The sequence below is a fragment of the Aulostomus chinensis genome, chromosome 11, assembly GCF_037954235.1.
Source record: "Aulostomus chinensis isolate RoL2024-O1b breed Wild chromosome 11, RoL_Achi_v1.0, whole genome shotgun sequence".
Classification (NCBI taxonomy): Eukaryota; Metazoa; Chordata; class Actinopteri; order Syngnathiformes; family Aulostomidae; genus Aulostomus; species Aulostomus chinensis.
In genome coordinates this window covers 7,681,856-7,700,088 of record NC_141330.1, presented here as the reverse complement: position 1 = coordinate 7,700,088, position 18,233 = coordinate 7,681,856, and the positions used below count along the sequence as shown (strand labels likewise).

The 18,233-nt window shown below is 44.7% G+C and overlaps 1 protein-coding gene across 1 annotated transcript in view; it reads right to left on the bottom strand.

Moving 5' to 3' along the window:
• Positions 1 to 989: 989 nt before the first annotated feature.
• Positions 990 to 18,233, bottom strand: part of LOC147253059 (forkhead box protein O6-like) — a 33,964-nt gene continuing 16,720 nt past the window's right edge. The window contains exon 2 of the mRNA XM_086218052.1: positions 990 to 5,308. Coding sequence (XP_086074178.1) covers positions 3,599 to 5,308 — 1,710 coding nt within the window. The 3' untranslated portion in view covers positions 990 to 3,598. The remainder of the gene's footprint in view (positions 5,309 to 18,233) is intronic.

Genomic DNA, 18,233 nt, shown 5'->3' with positions numbered 1-18,233 from the left:
CACACACACACACACACACACACACACACACACACACAAAAACTATTAGTTCGACGTAGACAATTCTGTCTGGGTGTCTCCTTGTTTTGTCTCTTGAAGAGCTATAATTCTCTCTCTCTCTCCCTCTCTCTCTCACACACACTCACTGTCTTTTTTCAGATGCAGTCTGAGACACAAGTGATGCTTCCAGACATATGTGAAAGTACTTTCTCTCCCAGTTTTAATTCATACAGCCCACTCCTCCTCCCTCCCACGCAGCAACTTGGTGTCCTGGTCAGGCACGACTGCAGAGAGGGATCTGTATGTGTGATGATTTATGCTTAAAGAATGAAGTAAGATATAAAAAAAATTACAAGTAATACAAATGTGCTCAGCTTGGCAGCTGAGAAACAGCTCCTCACAAGCAGAATAACCTTAGGAAAACCCATTTCTGTCTTTCTGAATTTTAAAATCCAGCTGAAACAGCAGTTTGAGAGTGTCTGTTATATGCGATGCATTTCTGTGAGTAACAAGGATAGACATGCGGGAAATAAGGTTGCGAAGAATTTGATTGTAACGCTGAACAGTGGGCGTGTCCAAAGCATGTCATAAGATAACGTCAGGTGAGTCCCTGACAGTATACACTGATGGGACAGCAGTATCCGTCAGCCAGAGAGAGCATGAAGCCCATTTTGTGTTCCATGTATTTGCTGAAGCAGTCCTTTGTGTAAAAAAAAAAAAAAAAAAAAAAAGTTTTCTGCATGATCTGGAGCTGTCACACATCCCACTTTCCTAAAAATGAGGAGGTCGGTGATCACAATATTATGGAGGAAAAACAGGTTTTCAGGAGGCGAACAGCCAAAAACACACAGAGGGACTGTTTTTACCAGCTAGCAAGTGAATGCATTTTCATTCTTAGCCATTTATAAATACCACGAAATGCTGAAGACTGATTAACAGGTGGATGTCATGATATTAGTTACAAGTGGCTGTCGGATGCTCATGTAAGGATGCTTTACTTTTTATAGGAAGAAAAAACCTACATCGACAATAAAAGCCAAAAACAGTATTTTGGCTTTTATTGTGAATCGGTGAATAAAGTGATCAAGGATCTGAAAGGGTCCAAACTGCCCATTTCATTTCAGCTTAATCAATGAATCTCTTTTTTTTATACGGTCAAAGTTTTACAACTGCAATTACAAAAAAAAAAAACAGCTTTTCTTTTAATTTCATTTATTTAACAGTCACCAGATGATGAGATACATTCTCTTGAAAAAAGAAATAGACAACAAAACTGATATTCTTTTGCGATTTTAAAAACTATTTTACAATATTCTTAATATATAGATTTTGTACAAAATAAAAGTAAGTAAAAGGGTAGAGTGACATCTTAAAAAACAGAGGGGGGGGAGGGAAAAGAGGAGTTGACTCAAACAACTACCACATTGAGGAGTGACAAAGACCATTCTCTTTCATAAATAAATATAGGAAAATTAGACATCATATATAGCTCTCTTTCCAACAGAAGGGCATCACTGTTGTTTTCAGCACGGGTTATAACATAACTGCATTGTGAAGCCCATCTGCTTAGAAAATTCCACGCATTTTCCATCCGCAGATTAACTGGAACCAGTGCGGCTAAAAGCCTTGTAATAAAGGTATTTACCTCAGTAATGGATCTGATAGTCTGCGCCGTGCTTGACCTTTGGCTACAACAGTAACCCCCACCCCACCCATACCCCTCTTCTTTTCCTTTGTGTGCCATACTTGGTACGACTAAATGCGGGGAATCTCCTTGAGGGAACTAGAGAATGGGCTGTCCTCTCTTTTCCTCTCCCAAGGCCAGTGAGAAACACGCTTCCTCACTCACTAACACAGAGACAATTGAGCAGAGCACATGTGGGAGGGGATTGAAGCGTTAGGAAGGTCATACTGCACTACCGACACCATTTCACCATAGAATTCCATCCGCACACGTGGATAATTCAACGCTGTTGGTCCTCAGAATTTCAACAATACAACAACAACTACAAGACAACAGAATAAACACACAGAAAGGGGATGTGGATGGGTGTGGGGCTTTTGCAAGCCTTTTTGACGTAGATTTTTGCCACGCAGATTGGCTGACTTTTTACTCCTTACATCTCTCTCTTTGCACTGCTGAAGTATTTGAAGCTCGGGGTATACACACCGAAAATATGGATACAAGGAAACGGTACAGAAAATAGAGATGAGTTACAATACAAATACACTACCTGTCTTCAGATACACACACACACACACACACACACACACAGGCCCAAACAGCATGGAGACTGAGGCGGGTGATTGCTCCCACTGTAACAACAGACTTGGTCTATCCTTGTCTCCATCTTTTCCATGTGTACCCTCTGTGAGCAGGCAAGCGGACAGTGACATTGGCCTCCTCAGAGCAGGACGGCAGGCAGAGTGACTTGGCATTAATCACAGTTTTGTCTTGCTTTCTTGGCACATTAAGTTGGAGAGGCAACTGGCTGCCTGGGCGGCAGGGGTGAGATATAGGAGGACAATGTGTTAGATTCTCAATAATGACGCATCGCTGCCGCATCACTTTGGAGATTAAAAGCAAGATGCTGAATTTCAATCAAGCCACATTAATGGCTTGGTGTGAGTAATGGTCACTTTGTCTCCACTGGCAGGCAGAAAGAGCTCAAAGAAGGTGGGAGAGAGAGGACCTGGCACGGGAAGTCCAGGTGAGACAAGGTGATATGACATTTAATTCACCAAATTGCATGCTAGCCAGTAATGATAGAATCAATTTAATGATGTAGTGACAACATGTTTCAACCATCAGCAAAAGGACATTAAATATTACATCCAAAGAAAAGGTCTGGATGCATGAAGCTGTAAATCACAGGACTGCTGTAAGACTTTTGAAAGGAAATAAATTGAGTGTGTGAATTTCATTATCAGTCAAATATTTCTTTTCAGATCAGAAATCTATGCATCTTAAATGAAATGTGCTGTATTTTATGTTTACATTTTTGTTAAGGTAGGTTATAAGGAAAGGGCTTCTTAGATTTTGGCTTCAACCAAAAATTCAATTGGGATTTTTTTTTTTTTTTTTTGCTACAAAAAAGGTTCCTTCTATCGAAAATGACTTTGAAGAAAGAGTCCAATTTAAATTCAATGCCAAGATCTGACATGTTATCAACGGAGCTTGTGATTTCCTCATTTGTTCCTGTCACATACTGCAGCCACCTCACAAAACATGCCAAGCTCTGCCTGAGCTGCTCTGTGAATACGCTGCACTGCGAGATGAGACACACTTGCAATAAAGTGCATTGAGAGTTCAGTTCTCATTGCAGATGAGAAGCGATGTTCGGCAAGCACAGCTGAGAGATTGTCATCACAGTATAGCTGATATGAGGAAAAACCTAATGTGACATGAACTAGATCTCTCGGGGGGGGGGTGATCAAAAAGGGAGGGGGGGGGTGACAGAGGAATTGTCAAGACAACAAAGAAAGACATGAGTGTTGGTCCTATAGTCTCTGTGTCAAGTCAGGAATGTCACAGTTGAGCACAGTGCTTTATGGGTAGGATAGTTCGTTCTGAGGGCAGGATTTTCTGGCCTAGATCTCAGCCAGGAACCCAGCTCTGGTTGGTATGGGTTTGCTGTGGACCAGCCAGTCCACTCATCCCCATGCCCATGGTCACACCCATACCCATACCCATTCCAATGCCCACCCCCTGGGCTAGGGAGCAATCAAAGTTAAAGTCCATCTCCTCCCCAGAGTCCATAATGTCATGAAGGAGGATGGACTCCACATCACAGTCCAAGCTACCGTGAAACATGTCGATATCCAAGTCAGCTGGTAGTCTCTCATGGGGGTGAGGTTGGTGGTAGCTGTGGTAGTTGCTACTACCATTACTGCCCACCATCCCCTGACCATGGTGGTACGGTCCATTCGCCATGGCTTGGTGTTGAGGGTCAGGGTAATGGTTGTGACGGGGATGCGGGTGTGGAGCAGCGGCAACATGACAGGAGTCCTGGGGCATGCCAAGCATACCTGCTGGGTTTGGGGGCAGGGTGGTGGAGGCAGGGAGGTGGGCATGTGATGGGGGGCTGTACAAGTATGGAGTTTTGTGGTTGTAGGTCTGCAGCTGGTTGTTGTTGCCACATGGGGTCAGAGCCGGAGCCCGCGGTGGTGTGTGGTTATGGCTCTGGCTGAGGTTGTGACCGTTGTGAGTGAGGCTGTGAGGTGAGTTGTGGTTGGTGTGATTATGTGTAGGAGTATGGCTGTGAGTTCTGTTATGGCTGTGAGCTGAGCTGTGATTATGAGGTCCATTGTGGGTGTGGCCATGGCCATTGTGGTGACCAGGGTGGTGGGTGTGATGGTTGGAGCCAACTCCATTACGAGCTTGGCCCATCATGGCATGGCTTTCTCTCTTCTGTCCCAGCATCATGTCTTTGGGACAGTATTGCTGCCCAGCTGACACGCCTGTAAGCAGACTCTGCAGGGCGTTGGTGCTGGAGTATGCCCGCATGGTTCCAGAGAAACTGGCTGGCTTATTCTCTTGAATGGTCTGCATAGGTGAGTGGTGGCGCAGCATCCCCATGCTTGTTGCACCATAAACACCTGTACCGTAAGAGCTCTGCCCCTTCACTCCAGAGCTGTAGTGGTAGACAGGGGTTTGGTGCTTATGTCTGCCAACAGCAGGATGCTGCTGATGCTGCTGTTGTGTATGATGATGATGATAACCATCCTCCATCAGCTGTTCATCAAGACTGATGGCACCTGTCAGGTTAGCCAACTGAGGCAATTGCTCAAGGGGAGGACAACGATTCCCTGCCCCCATGGATGGAGAGCGGGCACTGGTCGGTGAGGGATAGAGGTGGGGGGAGGTGGAACAGGACAGGCCGCCCTCCTCTGGTTCCTCTGGTTCTCCCTCAGCGAGGATGGGTGACAGACGCCCACTTAGGGTGGAGGCTGACGAACTGGCCCTGGAGTGAAGGTCTGTCCATGCGTCAAACTCTCCCTCGGTCCCAGATGTTCCTCCAGATCCTTGTAGGCCTTTTCGTGGTGGGCTGCCATGGTCGGGGGAACCCTGAAGCCCAACAACAGCAGACCCAGCTCCTATACCAGGTCGCCCAACTCTCTTGCCTCTAATGCGACCTTTGCTCTTTAGATATTTAGTGCTGTTGTCCATGGAGACTGCTCGCCGGCGTGGAGCCTTGCCCATCTTGCCTCCATCTGGGTTCAGCATCCACCAGGAGCTCTTCCCTGTCCCCTCATTCTGCACCCGAATGAAACGTGTGTGGAGGGACAGGTTGTGTCGGATGGAATTCTGCAGAGTAAAAAGAGTAAATGTCAGTGATAAAAATGAAATTAAAGTATGGTATTAATTACATCCATTTAATATTGTACTTTCACTGCCATCCTATCAGTGAAAATTTTAATAAAATAATCAGCAACCAAAACATTTTGACGTCAACAAATACATCCAAAGCTAATCACGACCACAGCTGTCAACCACACTTAGAAATCATTCAGTTTCCACATGCTGAGTCATAAAAAAAAATGTTCCCGTCAGTCAGGTTTCTTCCATATATAGAATCATTATTATTATAAGACTCAACCCTCTGTGCAATCGGTGTCAACCAAAGTCACAAAACACACTCAAAAACACAAACACGTTCGAAGGACAGCTACAGCTGGGAATGAGCGAGACCCCATCAGCCTCAGCCAACCTAAAACGACCTGAGACAGGGTCTTCAGACGCTGTCTTTATGTACGTCAATCCTCCCACTTTCATTTCCATCAATCCATCTGTCCTCCTCTACCTCTCCATTCAGCCAGGCTGATGTAAGCTGCTGTGCTTGGGTGTACTGTATGTTTGATGTCTGTGCCAGGCTGGCTTCGTGCCAGCCATGTCTCGTTCACCGCTGTATCTTGAATAAGGGGGGGATGAATCGCAAGATTGAGCCAGGGGCAAAGAAGGCTAATGGATGTATCCCACCTTCCAATATCTACCGTCACTCTCTATTTCTATGCCCTCCCTTTTCTGTCTTCACTGCAATCCCTCTTTCTCTTTTGTCACTAAGTGCAAAATATTTCTTTCCGACTTCTCTTGATTTTTCTTTTCCTTATTTCACACATTTCTGTGCTCAGAACAGTCATTTTCCAATTCTGCCTTCCATCTCTATGCCTTCAATTATGCAGTGTGTTACCAATTACTTTCCCATTATCCTGGCAGCATGTACAGTCACTGACTCAATAATTCATAGGATATAATTTTTTATTATCATTTACATCTCAAGGGCTGCTGAATGCTGAAGTTCCTGATGTGCAACAGAGGCTGTTGTTGTGATTCTGCTTTTTGTTGTATGCCAGGCGTTTTGACGCTCAGGCAGGAAAATATCAAATCAAAAGCACCTCCTGTGGTTTGGATATATACTGGTAGAATAGATTGATTCAGATTGAGGGGTATGCACACTTCCACCATCTCCATTATGTTGCAGATTATTTGTATTCACACTGAATTGCACGGCAGGGAAACAAATAAATCAAATTATGGCAGAGAACACATAAATGGGAGGCGAACTGAATTCAGGTGATCTGTGAATGCCTCCTTGGGTTATCTCGCTGTGACACCTCCAGCATTGTGTAACCATGGCAACCGGGTAAACGTGCAACAGCAGAACTATATCATATTGTGGTGAGAGTCAAGAGAGGGAGATGGAGAGAGAGAGTGGGGGATGGGGAAAGGATGCAAGAGGTTGTTTGATGCTGGCTGCTCCAACACTAAACAGCCTTTCATCTCAGCGGTGTGGGTCTGCAGGGGATGCCTGCTCCCTACTACGAACAGCTTCTCTACGTGCCGCGCCAGCTCCCTGTCTCACCCTGGCTGGATCATCTACCTATCATACCATTCCAAATTATCCCCATCAAGTCCTGTGCATGCCTGAATTAAAACATGTGTAAGCTTTCAAGCCATTCCACCACAGCCGATGGTAAATGGGGCATCTTTCTCAGAGCTGAACCACTTCACGCTGCAACTCTGTGACCTGCCTGATTCAAATCTCAATTTATCCCCGTATGAGGGAAGAGCAGCCACATTGAACTTGAAGGGATTTGTCATCATCCCAAACCCTCTTTATCTGATGAATCCACCTGCTAGAGAGATTTGAGAGATTTCGGACTGTGGCCAGCCGTGGCATCATCATCATCATCATCATCATCACTAGCTGATGGCATCCTGTCGTGTAGCTTTCAACCACTTGTTTTTCTTTGTCATCCTGTTTGTTTGTGTGGGTGTGTATCTGTAGCATCTAAGAATAGCTCAGCTTGCAGGTGGATCCACTGTGGGTGTGGTTCTCCCTGCCTCCTGTTCCCTGAGTCTGAGTCAGGGGCAATTTGGCCAGACTATGGCCCTCACGCCCCCGAAACAGGCAGTCACTACTAATCCCACTCTATCCCAGAGTAATCCCAGACAATCCTGGGCTAATCCCAAGTTGATTCAGGGGCACTCCCAGCTGGGTGTCTCACACGAAGCCATGCCAGGTCACCATGGACACAGTGGGCAGCCCGGATATTCTATGATCCAATAGTAATACTACAGGGGAGATTGAGATGTGGTGAACAGGGACACTATGAAGCTCTTGGAGGATGTAGTGTGAAACTATTCCAAATGTTTGTGAGTTTACTCTGTGTTCTGTCCTTGAGGGTTTGGCTTTGCCACATTTCTACCCCTACGGATTGAATAGAATAAAAATTGAAAACTTTATTATGTATTAAATATTCATAAAATGGAAATTTTCTTTCAGCCCCCTGGCTTGCTGAGGCAGACGGATGAAGCCAACAGAAACATACAATGACAGAGAGGAACACACACATCACACACCTGGGTTCAGGAAGCTACGTCCTATTCAAATCATATCCCTTTAATACAATAGGCTGAGTGCAGAGGGCTAAATAATGAATGAACCAGTGGCTTCTGCAAGGAGATGCACTGCCTGATCCCATAATACTGAAAAAAGTTATGAGCAGCGGTGTGAGTTTTTGTTTTGTTATCCTGGACATGGACGTCAACTCTTGCCAACAAACACGACTCAGTCAGGTCAAAGGGGGATAATTTGACTATAAAATAAACAAGGATGGTGGTAATAGACCAATCACAGCCAATTGAGAGGAACAAGGTCACAATAGAATAATCAGTGCCGACTGAACTTCTATTGAGGCCTAAAAATCCAGATTGAGGTATTTTTAACAATAGAAACCATTGAACAGGAGAGGTTTCTTTGTCCCTGAAATAAAAGCTTGAGATTTTTCAACAAATTTGACATGTTGACTTTCTTTTCACAGACAGGCAAAGAACTAAGCAGATTCTTCATTGTCTCAAAGAAATAATGGTCTAACATAAATTACTTCATCCTATTTGGGGATCAACTGGAACAATTTTCTGGTATTCATTCATAATAACCCCTTCCAGCACCCTCCATTGAGCTTTTTGAAATTTTTGCTCTACTGTTCACCTTTCCGTCATCCATGCCACACAGATTTAGAGCTGGGAATAAAATAAATTTAATAGAAAGCAATAGTGAGGTTTATCACATATTAATGTCTGATTGACAACGCAGTCTACCTGCAGTATCAGGTCAATATGGGTGCTCAATATGCCATAAACTCACTTTTCCCACAAGAACTGCCGCAGGTTTGTCAGTGAAGCGACAGCACCCACTTCATTAGCTCGGTCCCCACATTCCTCTTTTGCCACTCCCAAGATGTCCAACAGCATTGGAAGTAGATATAGCGTGGGGTGAGAGGTTGTTGTCAGGCCCAGTGGTTTGTCTGGGATAACCTGACTGGCATGATGGCAGCTGGGGGTTACAGGAAGACGGCGGGAGATGCAGGGGTAAGGGGTGGGAAAATAGAGGTAAAGCAGGGGGCCCCTACAAGCCACACAAAAGGGGTGCCCTCAAATGCCCTCCACTCACCCCATCCCCCACCCCAACCCCCTATCAGAACCTGCTCAGGGTTTTCCCGCTCATAAACACATGCTCACACACAGAGGGGCAAGGAAACAGGTCAAACGGTTTATAGGACCCATCTTGTGCCGAATGTGCACTCATTCAAACTGAACTGAGTGTGAAACTAAGGACTGCGAGTGGGGTCTGGGAACCGGCAAAAAGAAACCACTCACCCGATTCAAACAACCTCAAGGGTGAAGCAGCATGGTGCGCTTGCCCAGCTAAGAACACAGCAGCTGTTCTTGTAGTGGCACTGGGTAAAACCGTTTGCCACACTCGACTGGTATTACCAAACCATTTCATGCAGAATGGAGCCATTATGTATTGTCAAAGGGTATCCCTCTATGGTGCACATTCATTTGATGGGCCTAAATCAAGAGGGAGTAACAGAAGCGCTAACTGTGTTTATTGTGATGCTGTTTTTGCCTGTGCAGAAGGCAGGAGGGATCAGGGGGAGGGGAGATTTCAACACAAGCAGTTTTGTTCAGCACAGGAATGAGTTTTGTCAGCTAAGCTTGTCTCCAGGCTATTGGTGGAAATTAGCGCCGGCTAAATATTCGCTTTCCGTGATTGATGTCACGGCTCGCATTGTCCCTTTGAAGGGAAATAAAGAATTTAGAACCATGTGGATTAATAGGGACGGGGTTGGGGGATTTTTATGTGTCTGAGGGGGACTTGAAGAGGGACTAAAGGGCCTAATGGCTGCACAGATATGGCACAATGGAGCTGAGACAATATGTTGTATCAGAGAGTGAGAGGAGACAAGACTATGACAGTGAAAACAAGAGAGAACATTGAAGATTGTTTGTGTGTATGAGAGTAAGTGGAGAGAAAGAGAGCATTTGTGTGTGTGTGGGTGCGTGTGAGTGTGAGTGTGAGAGAGAGAGAGAAAGAGAGAGATGTAGCTATTTGCCTGAGAAGCTCAGAGTCAGATGATTAAAATCCCTTTAGGAGGCTTCTTTAAGAGAGACAGATGGGCAGACAGGCCTGTTTTTGGAATGCAATCAAATCGAAAAGATTAAAAAGGAGTCTCTTTTATTAGGAGGTGAGAAACAGTTACTTCTCTGCCACATGCCATCATCGCCTCTACAGCACTGGTCACGACTGCATTGGCATGCGAGGCACATTATAGCCCTTGTTGGAAAAGGACAGCCCGTTCCCATCACAGGTCGTCAAATAGCAATGCTTTAATTGTCACATCCCTGGATGTGTGATACGGACTGTTTTGAGTCTCTATGAGACGCGGCCGACTGTCAATTAACTCCAATGTCAAGCCTTTAAGTCACTACGAAAGGAGAAGTGCATGCATGGACTTTCCCCTCACTATTTGTGTTTTGTATCTAGGTCTAATCAGACTTTTACAATGAAGTTGATACGTCATAAAAGTAACTATTAAATGTTTGTGGCAGCTGTTGACTTGTGGTAAGTGACAAAGACGTGACACGATTCATGCAAGATTTGAAATCAGGAGAACACTCAAGACCTAAACTTACTTCCTAATGCAATTATTGTCTTATATTCAGTTCAAAATAATCGAGTGCATGTTATAAATTCACACTGAAGCGAGAGGCCGCTGCGTCTCATACACACAGGAGGGTGTCTTGTGTGAAAGCATCGCCATTTGATATGATGGAAATGCTATAATTTGACGTGAGATGAGAACATGTTGGAGAGAAATATACCTGGCGTTAGGAGTAATATCTCTCTCACTCACTGTGTGGTCTGTGAAAATTGGCAGCAGTTTTAAATATCTGGTTGAAAATGGGAGAAAGTCAAAAATGTGTTAATTCCTTCCAGGATCATGACTGAAAGGCTGAAGCAAGCAGGAGTAACTCAAGGAATTTTTTTCCCGATAGCTGTCCTGTTGTAGACGGGACTTTCACCTAATCTCAACACCAAATCTGAACAGATACAATTCAGAAGTGCAATCCCTGGGCTCCCATTGTACTTGAACAGACTGGGTTTGCACAGTAAAGTGATTCAAGCACTGTGAAAGGTGCTCTGAATTCGACCCCATTATTCTACTACTCTGCGGGAGTGCCATTTATGAAAAGGCTTAAAATGGAAAGCAAGTGTGTGTTAGTATGCCTGGTAGCCTCAGATCAGGAAGTGGCTGTGGAGAGGGGTGTAATGGAGTTGGTAGGGGATTCCTGCCTGACTGTGCACTAATTGCAGCCAATGGTTGGCGACTCAGCCATGCCCACCCTGGTGCCAGAGGAAGGGCTGGCATTGGGGTGGCAGGGTGTGGGTGAGAGAAGGGCTGTCACAGCTTTTGGGGTTAAAAATAGAAACTGACAGATTAGAAGAGCATCTGAGACCCGGACAGGGAGTCGGAAAATCCATTCGCCTGATGCCAGGGGCAGCTGAGTGTTTCCGGTGGGCGTAAAGGGGACACAATCTGGACATCACATCTGACGCCCACGCACAAAACGACGCCGAGGAGCGGGCACATGAAGGGGCACGTGCCTCTGAATAGCATAGGTGTGTTTTTTCCACTGGTACCTACAACGTAGACAGACCTCACACCCTTCCACTGAGGATTCACACAACAGGTGTTTGGGCTTGGCCACCTGTGGGGCCCACCGCCTGCTCGCACTTCACACACTTAGGGAGCAAACTAACATTTTCCACTGGGCTTGCCATGCTTTTGTTAAAAATCAACACATTTCTGGACTGGCTTTAATGGCTCTTTTAACAAGATCGGTAAGATTGGCATGTGCAAGCGTGTGCAGGTCTATCTGCATGTGTGCACCTGTGTGTCTATATTTGTCTGCTTAATAGTCAGCAGATGCAGAGTGGATTTGATTATCCTAAAACCTCCCTCTGTTATGTGCAAGGAAACTGTCGGCCCATGGTGAAATCAATGCAGGCCTGGACTTTTTTCACACTCAGCCTCCACATAATCTCATTCATAACAATGAGAATCTCATTTCCCACATTGTAAAGGTCAGTGCACACCTCTGATCACACTTTAATAAACATCATTCTGAACATTTAATTTAATTTCAGCAGAGCAGGAAGCCCATAGGTAGCCATGCACATGGCATGCAAAATTTATTGGATTGTCCCTTTAATTGCTTCAAATTCACAGCGGTGTGAAGAATAGCTGCAATCTCAATAGAGAGAAAAATAATGCACAAATACAATAAAACACACACACACACATCTGCCAAAGTCCCCCCCCCCCACACACACACACTCACACACATACAAACACACACTCAAATTGAAGGGATATAAGTAGAGTGAGTCAAGTGCTGTTTTTTTGTTTTGTTTTTTTACATTTGAATTAAATAAGCTTCATAATTTTTTTTTGGGGGGGGGGGACCAGCAGCAAGTCGTGCCTGCACATCCTTGTCATCACACATTTTAACTCTCACCTAAAGTGGCAAAACACACGTATAAGCTCAGGCACACACACAAACCTATGCACACACTCACACATACACTGAACACACATGCCAGCATGACACAAAGCCTGGCACACTGGGCACACTCATTACCGCAATGCCAAGCTACCAGTTGCTAAGGAGACCTGTGGGAGAGGGAGGGTTCCTTGTTGTTGCCATAGCAGCCAGCTCGCTCCCTGCCAACTCTCTCCCTCGGGGAGAAACAAGGCAAGAGGTGGGGGGTGAAGTGGGTAGAGGTAGGGGGCAGCAGTTTAATAGGGCTATGAGGTGCAGAGGAACTTCATTAGCCGTCAGTGTGCGCTGCACCAACCACTGCTCCCCATGAATGCCTACCCACATGTAACACTTCAGCCTGCACACTGCCACTTACTCACGCACAGCCCATAGACTCCCACTTGTTCACACACCTATACGAAAAGAAGATAGAGTGGCATGCTTAGAATGAAAAGCACGGAGTTGGCGGGGGTGTGTCGGTGGTGCTGGGGGGTTGAGTATATCTTCACGGAGGAGGGGCTGAGAGGGCAGAGGTGGGTGAGGAACGAAAAGAGGATGGGGGAACAAAGGAGAGCCTAAAGAGGGTCTTGAATGTGGAGGCCCGCATGAAAGTGGCTGGGATCTTGAATCAGAGGCTTATCGTTTATGGCTGTATAGAGGCATTTCGCTCCTAAACCTTGCCTCCTCTAAACCAACCTTGACCTTCAGCTGCAGCACCCTTCAAATGATATAATAGAATATAGAGAATATATATATATATATATATATATATATATATATATTTATAGAATATGTATATAATATATACATATTCACACACACACACACACACACATACATACATACACACACACACACACACAGAGCACGGTGGTGCAGTGGTTAGCATTGTCGCCTCACAGCAAGAAGGTTCTGGGCTCCAGCCCCCCCCCCCCCCCCCCCCCGCAACCCTTAACAGGATAAGCGGAAGAAAATGGATGGATATACACACATATACATACACACATTATTTATACATATACACACATATACATGTGTGTATATGTGTGTATGTATGTATATATATGTATATATGTGTATATATATACACACACACACACACAGATACATATGTGCGCACACATATACGTATCTTTCAGTGTGTACGAACTCCCTCAGACTGCCCTTATTGTCTTTCACTAATCTGATTAAGTGAAAGGTGTCTTATGTTTGACATTATTTTGTAAACGTCTGTAGCTCTCATAAATTTTGAAAAAAATTGAACAAATAAATAATCATGAAATAAAATACAAAATGTCAAATGTCCTCTAATGGAAATTTACAAGCCAGCAGCTAATGAGCAGCTTTTCCCCAAATTAAGAGGTGTGTTTATGCTGCTCACAGAGGCACGAACAACAACAGTGCACAACCACCAGAAATTGATGTTATGACAATAACATGGATGACAATAATTGACTATGATATCTATGATATGACAGAGCTTTTATCAAAAGGCTTTATCTACATTGCATAACCAGTAAAATGTATGTACGTGTGTGTGTGTGTGTGTGTATATATATATATATATATATATATATATATATATATATATATGTGTGTGTGTGTGTGTTTAGCATATCTTCTCAAAAAGGTAAACCTTTTGTACATTTCATGCATGGTGAGCGCAACATTACCAGCCTCATCCATCTGGTTAAGTGAAGAGTTATTTAATAAAAGTATACGTGAGACATGTAGATGATTAATATAACTCAGATTCAAAAACAATCAAGTTGGATAAGAAAAATACTGCCATCCTTGCCTCACTCTTAGGTCGCGTTCACACTGGCCTTGAACCCTGGAGCGTTTACCTCCTTGGTGCGGGTCGTTTTGTTTGGTGTGAACGCTGGCCTCAAACTCGGGTGCGGACCAGTCAACCGCTCTCAGGTAAGCCTGGTAGGGGTGGTCTCAGACCACTATCGAGTGCACTCTAGAGCAGTTTACTTCTGGTGTGAAACCCATCCGCACCAATCAAAGGAAGCGCGCCGTTTTACACGTCATATTCTGTTTGTATGATGAGCCAACTTTGTGATTTTAACATGTATGTGATTGTGAGCTTTTTATTGTCCACTTACCTCACTGGTCCCATTTGTATGTCAAAGGAAAAATATATAGAGGTAGGCTCTCATTATTGCCTGCTGTCTTCTGTGATACGACCATCCGATTGCAGAGCTCTTCTGCAACATGAGCGTATTAATAAATTATTTAATTGCCGCAGTCTTCCCAGCCGTTCATATGCGCGGTCCATTAAAGTCTGCTGATATGCAGTCCAGATCAGCACCAACGTGAAAATGAGCAGACGCCGCTCGTAAAAATTGCGAGGGATTTGTCGTCTACCTGCCTTAACTGCATAAGTTATCACCGAACGGCTTTGCTGCCACGTGACAATTTTTGGACCATTTGAGTTTGGCCTTGTGAACACAAACCGGACCAGTTGAGAAATTGCAACAATGTATCATCCTCGCTTTAGTTCGAATCAGAAAACGGACCTTTTGGTGTGAACACGACCTGAGTCTGCACCCTTACCCAGTACCAATACACCGGTATGATAATGATCCTAGAATGTGCATTTCCAAAAGAAAAGGCAATGAAAGTACACACAGCTTTTGTTAGGCTGCTGCAGAAAGGTTGAGCTTGCTGGATATCGAACTGCCAAGTCAGTGCTCGTGGTAATCACTTGCGGAGCACACCCTAACCACATGGCTTTCAATCCACTATCAAAACATCTCTCTGTCTAAATGATCAAAATTATTTCAGTGACAAAAGAAACTCCTAATGCACCAAACAGGGGGTATATAATGACCACAAATGGTTGGCACACCAGCTTTGCTCGTCGATTTAATACCTATGAAGTCAAGTCCATCGCCGGAGACTAAAAGAAATCTACCAGAGAGCAAAAACAGAACAGCACGCGATGATCCAGGTTTAATTACTGGCAGCAGTTAGAAGGAGCTCAGCATTGTGTTGGTATACTCGTGAAGCATAAACATCAAACACCTGTTGAGCAAGAAAGTCGAGTGAAAGTTATTTGGCACCTCAACACCAGATGTTTCGTCCATTGAGCAACAAAAATTTTAACCACCGTTGGACTTGAACAACTTCAGACTGTCGAGGAAAAAACAGCATTGTCTTCAGAAAAAAATGCTTTGAAGCTGGGATTTTTATATTTTTAGTTGAATCGGTGAGCATGAAAATATGTACCATGTTTCCACACTCCAAAAAGATATTGGGAGTAGAGTTAGATGTTTACATTGTGTGAGAGAAGAGACTTGTGGCTACATTTTGATGCCATTATGTGATTATGGAGATAAATCTGTGTGACTGAGAGCATTTAAGAGATTTTTTTTCTTTCTTTTTTTTTTTTTCCTGGAATCCAAAAACCACTGCTTCACACTCTGGGTGGTCATTTGACACACTAAAGAAATTGCCAAAAAAGTTGTAAAAAGCCTTTAATTTGGAGGCAAGAATCTCAGAAAGTTTTCAGCACACACCGAAAGATTAAAGTCTTGAGAGTGTTTAGCAGTGTGAATGGAGTCAGGTTATGCATGTGCTGCACGTCCAAGGAAGAGGTTAGTGAGTTATTGGCACCTTTCATTTCTAAAAACCTTAATATTAATATCAAATACACTAGCAATCATACTTTCATTTGTAAATCATGTTTCTAGCTGCAAATGTGGCCCAGCAGTAGATGTATGAAAGCAATACAAAAATCCTGCCAGGTAAGAACTGTAACTTTTACATGTGACTTACAATGAGACGGACATGTAAAATGATCATATTACTGTCTAAGAGGGGCTTTAGTCTAGATAGACAAAAAGATGTTTCCACATGAATTCCCACTAGTTTGGGCATGTGATAAACAGCTTCAGAAAGAAAGAAATCGAGGTCAGGAAAGCTTAACTCCTGTATTTGTATTCAGGATTCGCTTTCTGCTTCAAATATTGACAGCCTGATAATGCATGATACCCTGCGTGCTTGTATACAGTGAGGAATAACACCCACCAGCCACTGCACCTCTTCACCCCGACCCAACCTTGACCAGTTCAATCTGAGATTAAATGAGGGATATCGAGAGAAAGACACTTTGCAACTGAGAAGAGTGAAGAGGTTTGGGGGGGACAAGAGTGTGTGTGTGTGTGTGTGTGTGTGTGTGTGTGTGTGTGGGGCGGGGGGGGGGGGATTCACCCCTCCTCTCTCTGCTTCATGAAACAAAAAGAGCCCAATTAAGTTGGTTTGAGTTAGGGTCGTGTGTGTGTGTGTGTATGGGGGAGTAAAAATGTATGCAATAAATGGAAATAAGGGGGAAACACACTGTAAGTTGTGGAGACTATGGGGGGGGGGGGGGGGGGCTTTCTCCCTCGCTGTTCTGTTTCCCTCCTCTGGCCAAACTTGCTCTCAGCTCCTCGGCGGGAGACGCTGAAATATTAATCGCCACACTCCAGCCGCAGACTAGTGAACACAATCGCTTCAAACTCCCACCCTAATGAGTGTGTTCATGAATGGCTAATGCGCACAGATGGGTGGCTGATGGCTGGATAGATCGCAATGGGAAGGTGGGGGGGTGGGGGTGGGGGGGGGGATTTTGGCGGGGCCTAGTGATAGTGGTTGTGAGAGGGAGCAGAGGCATGCCATGACCTTTTAAGAGCCTCCTGAAAACTTAATTAAGACCGCGCTACTCTTTCTTTCCTTCTCCGAAACCTCCACACACACAAACACACAGGCTGTCTCAAGTTCTCATGCCTCCGCAAACACACACACACACAAAAAATATCTCTATGATCCTCCTCTGCTATCCAAGTGCATGTCGATTGTTTACCCCCTTGACCTTTGCACTTTCAACCCGCTGAGCTGATGCGCAAAACCTTTCAGGGGGATAAAACTTCAAAATGACTCACGCAGGCTTTTTATGAAGACGTCACTTCCCCGGTCATGCTAATGCACACACTCATCCTGGATAAACAAAAACACGCTGAGACATTAAATCTGCAAAAGCAGGTATGTCTCCCCTCGCCCCCCGCGTGGATACATCTCAGAAGGAAGACAGAACAAAACCACGGGGCTTAGAAGGACAACAGCTCCTTCAGCTTATTTGCCGTTTACTTCCACAGAGAAGTTGGAGTTTCTATGTCCCTGATGGGCTGAAGCCAAACCTGCGTGTGGGTGTGGAGGCCAGAGCACCCTCTCAACTAGACCTTGTTCTTTGGGAATGTTAAAGCGTCACATCCATCTTTTATGGCTGAGCCTGACCTGTTCTCTCACCCCTGGGATACACTCATCTCCCTATGCATCAATTTCTGCCTGTTCTTTACATCATGTTTGCTCACTGACGTCACAAACGTGGTGTCAGCATGCGGGGGGTAACAGAAATGCGGGTTAACGCATCTTCCCAGGACTTTCTATTACCATAGAGGCCACCTACGGATTAGGAGCACCCAGCGTGCGGACGCATATCCAGACACACACACACACACACACACACACACACACACACACACACACACACACACACACACACACGCACGCATAAACTCACAGCATCTAATTAGAGGAGTGAGATGCTGTGACCTAATTCCTAACCTCTCCTCTGCAGTCAGTCTCAGGGCCCCTGCTTGGATCGGTTGGATTAGGCGGGAAAATAGATGGCGCCGTACAGTATGGGAATAGAAATGAGAGGTCTGGGTGGGGTTTTGATGATGTATTGGACAGTGAAAAAAAATACTTCCCTCAAAAGGTGGTGGGTAGTCATCTTTTTTTTCTTAAAGTTCAGAAAATAGTAACACCTACTTTAATTTCAAACATCAGA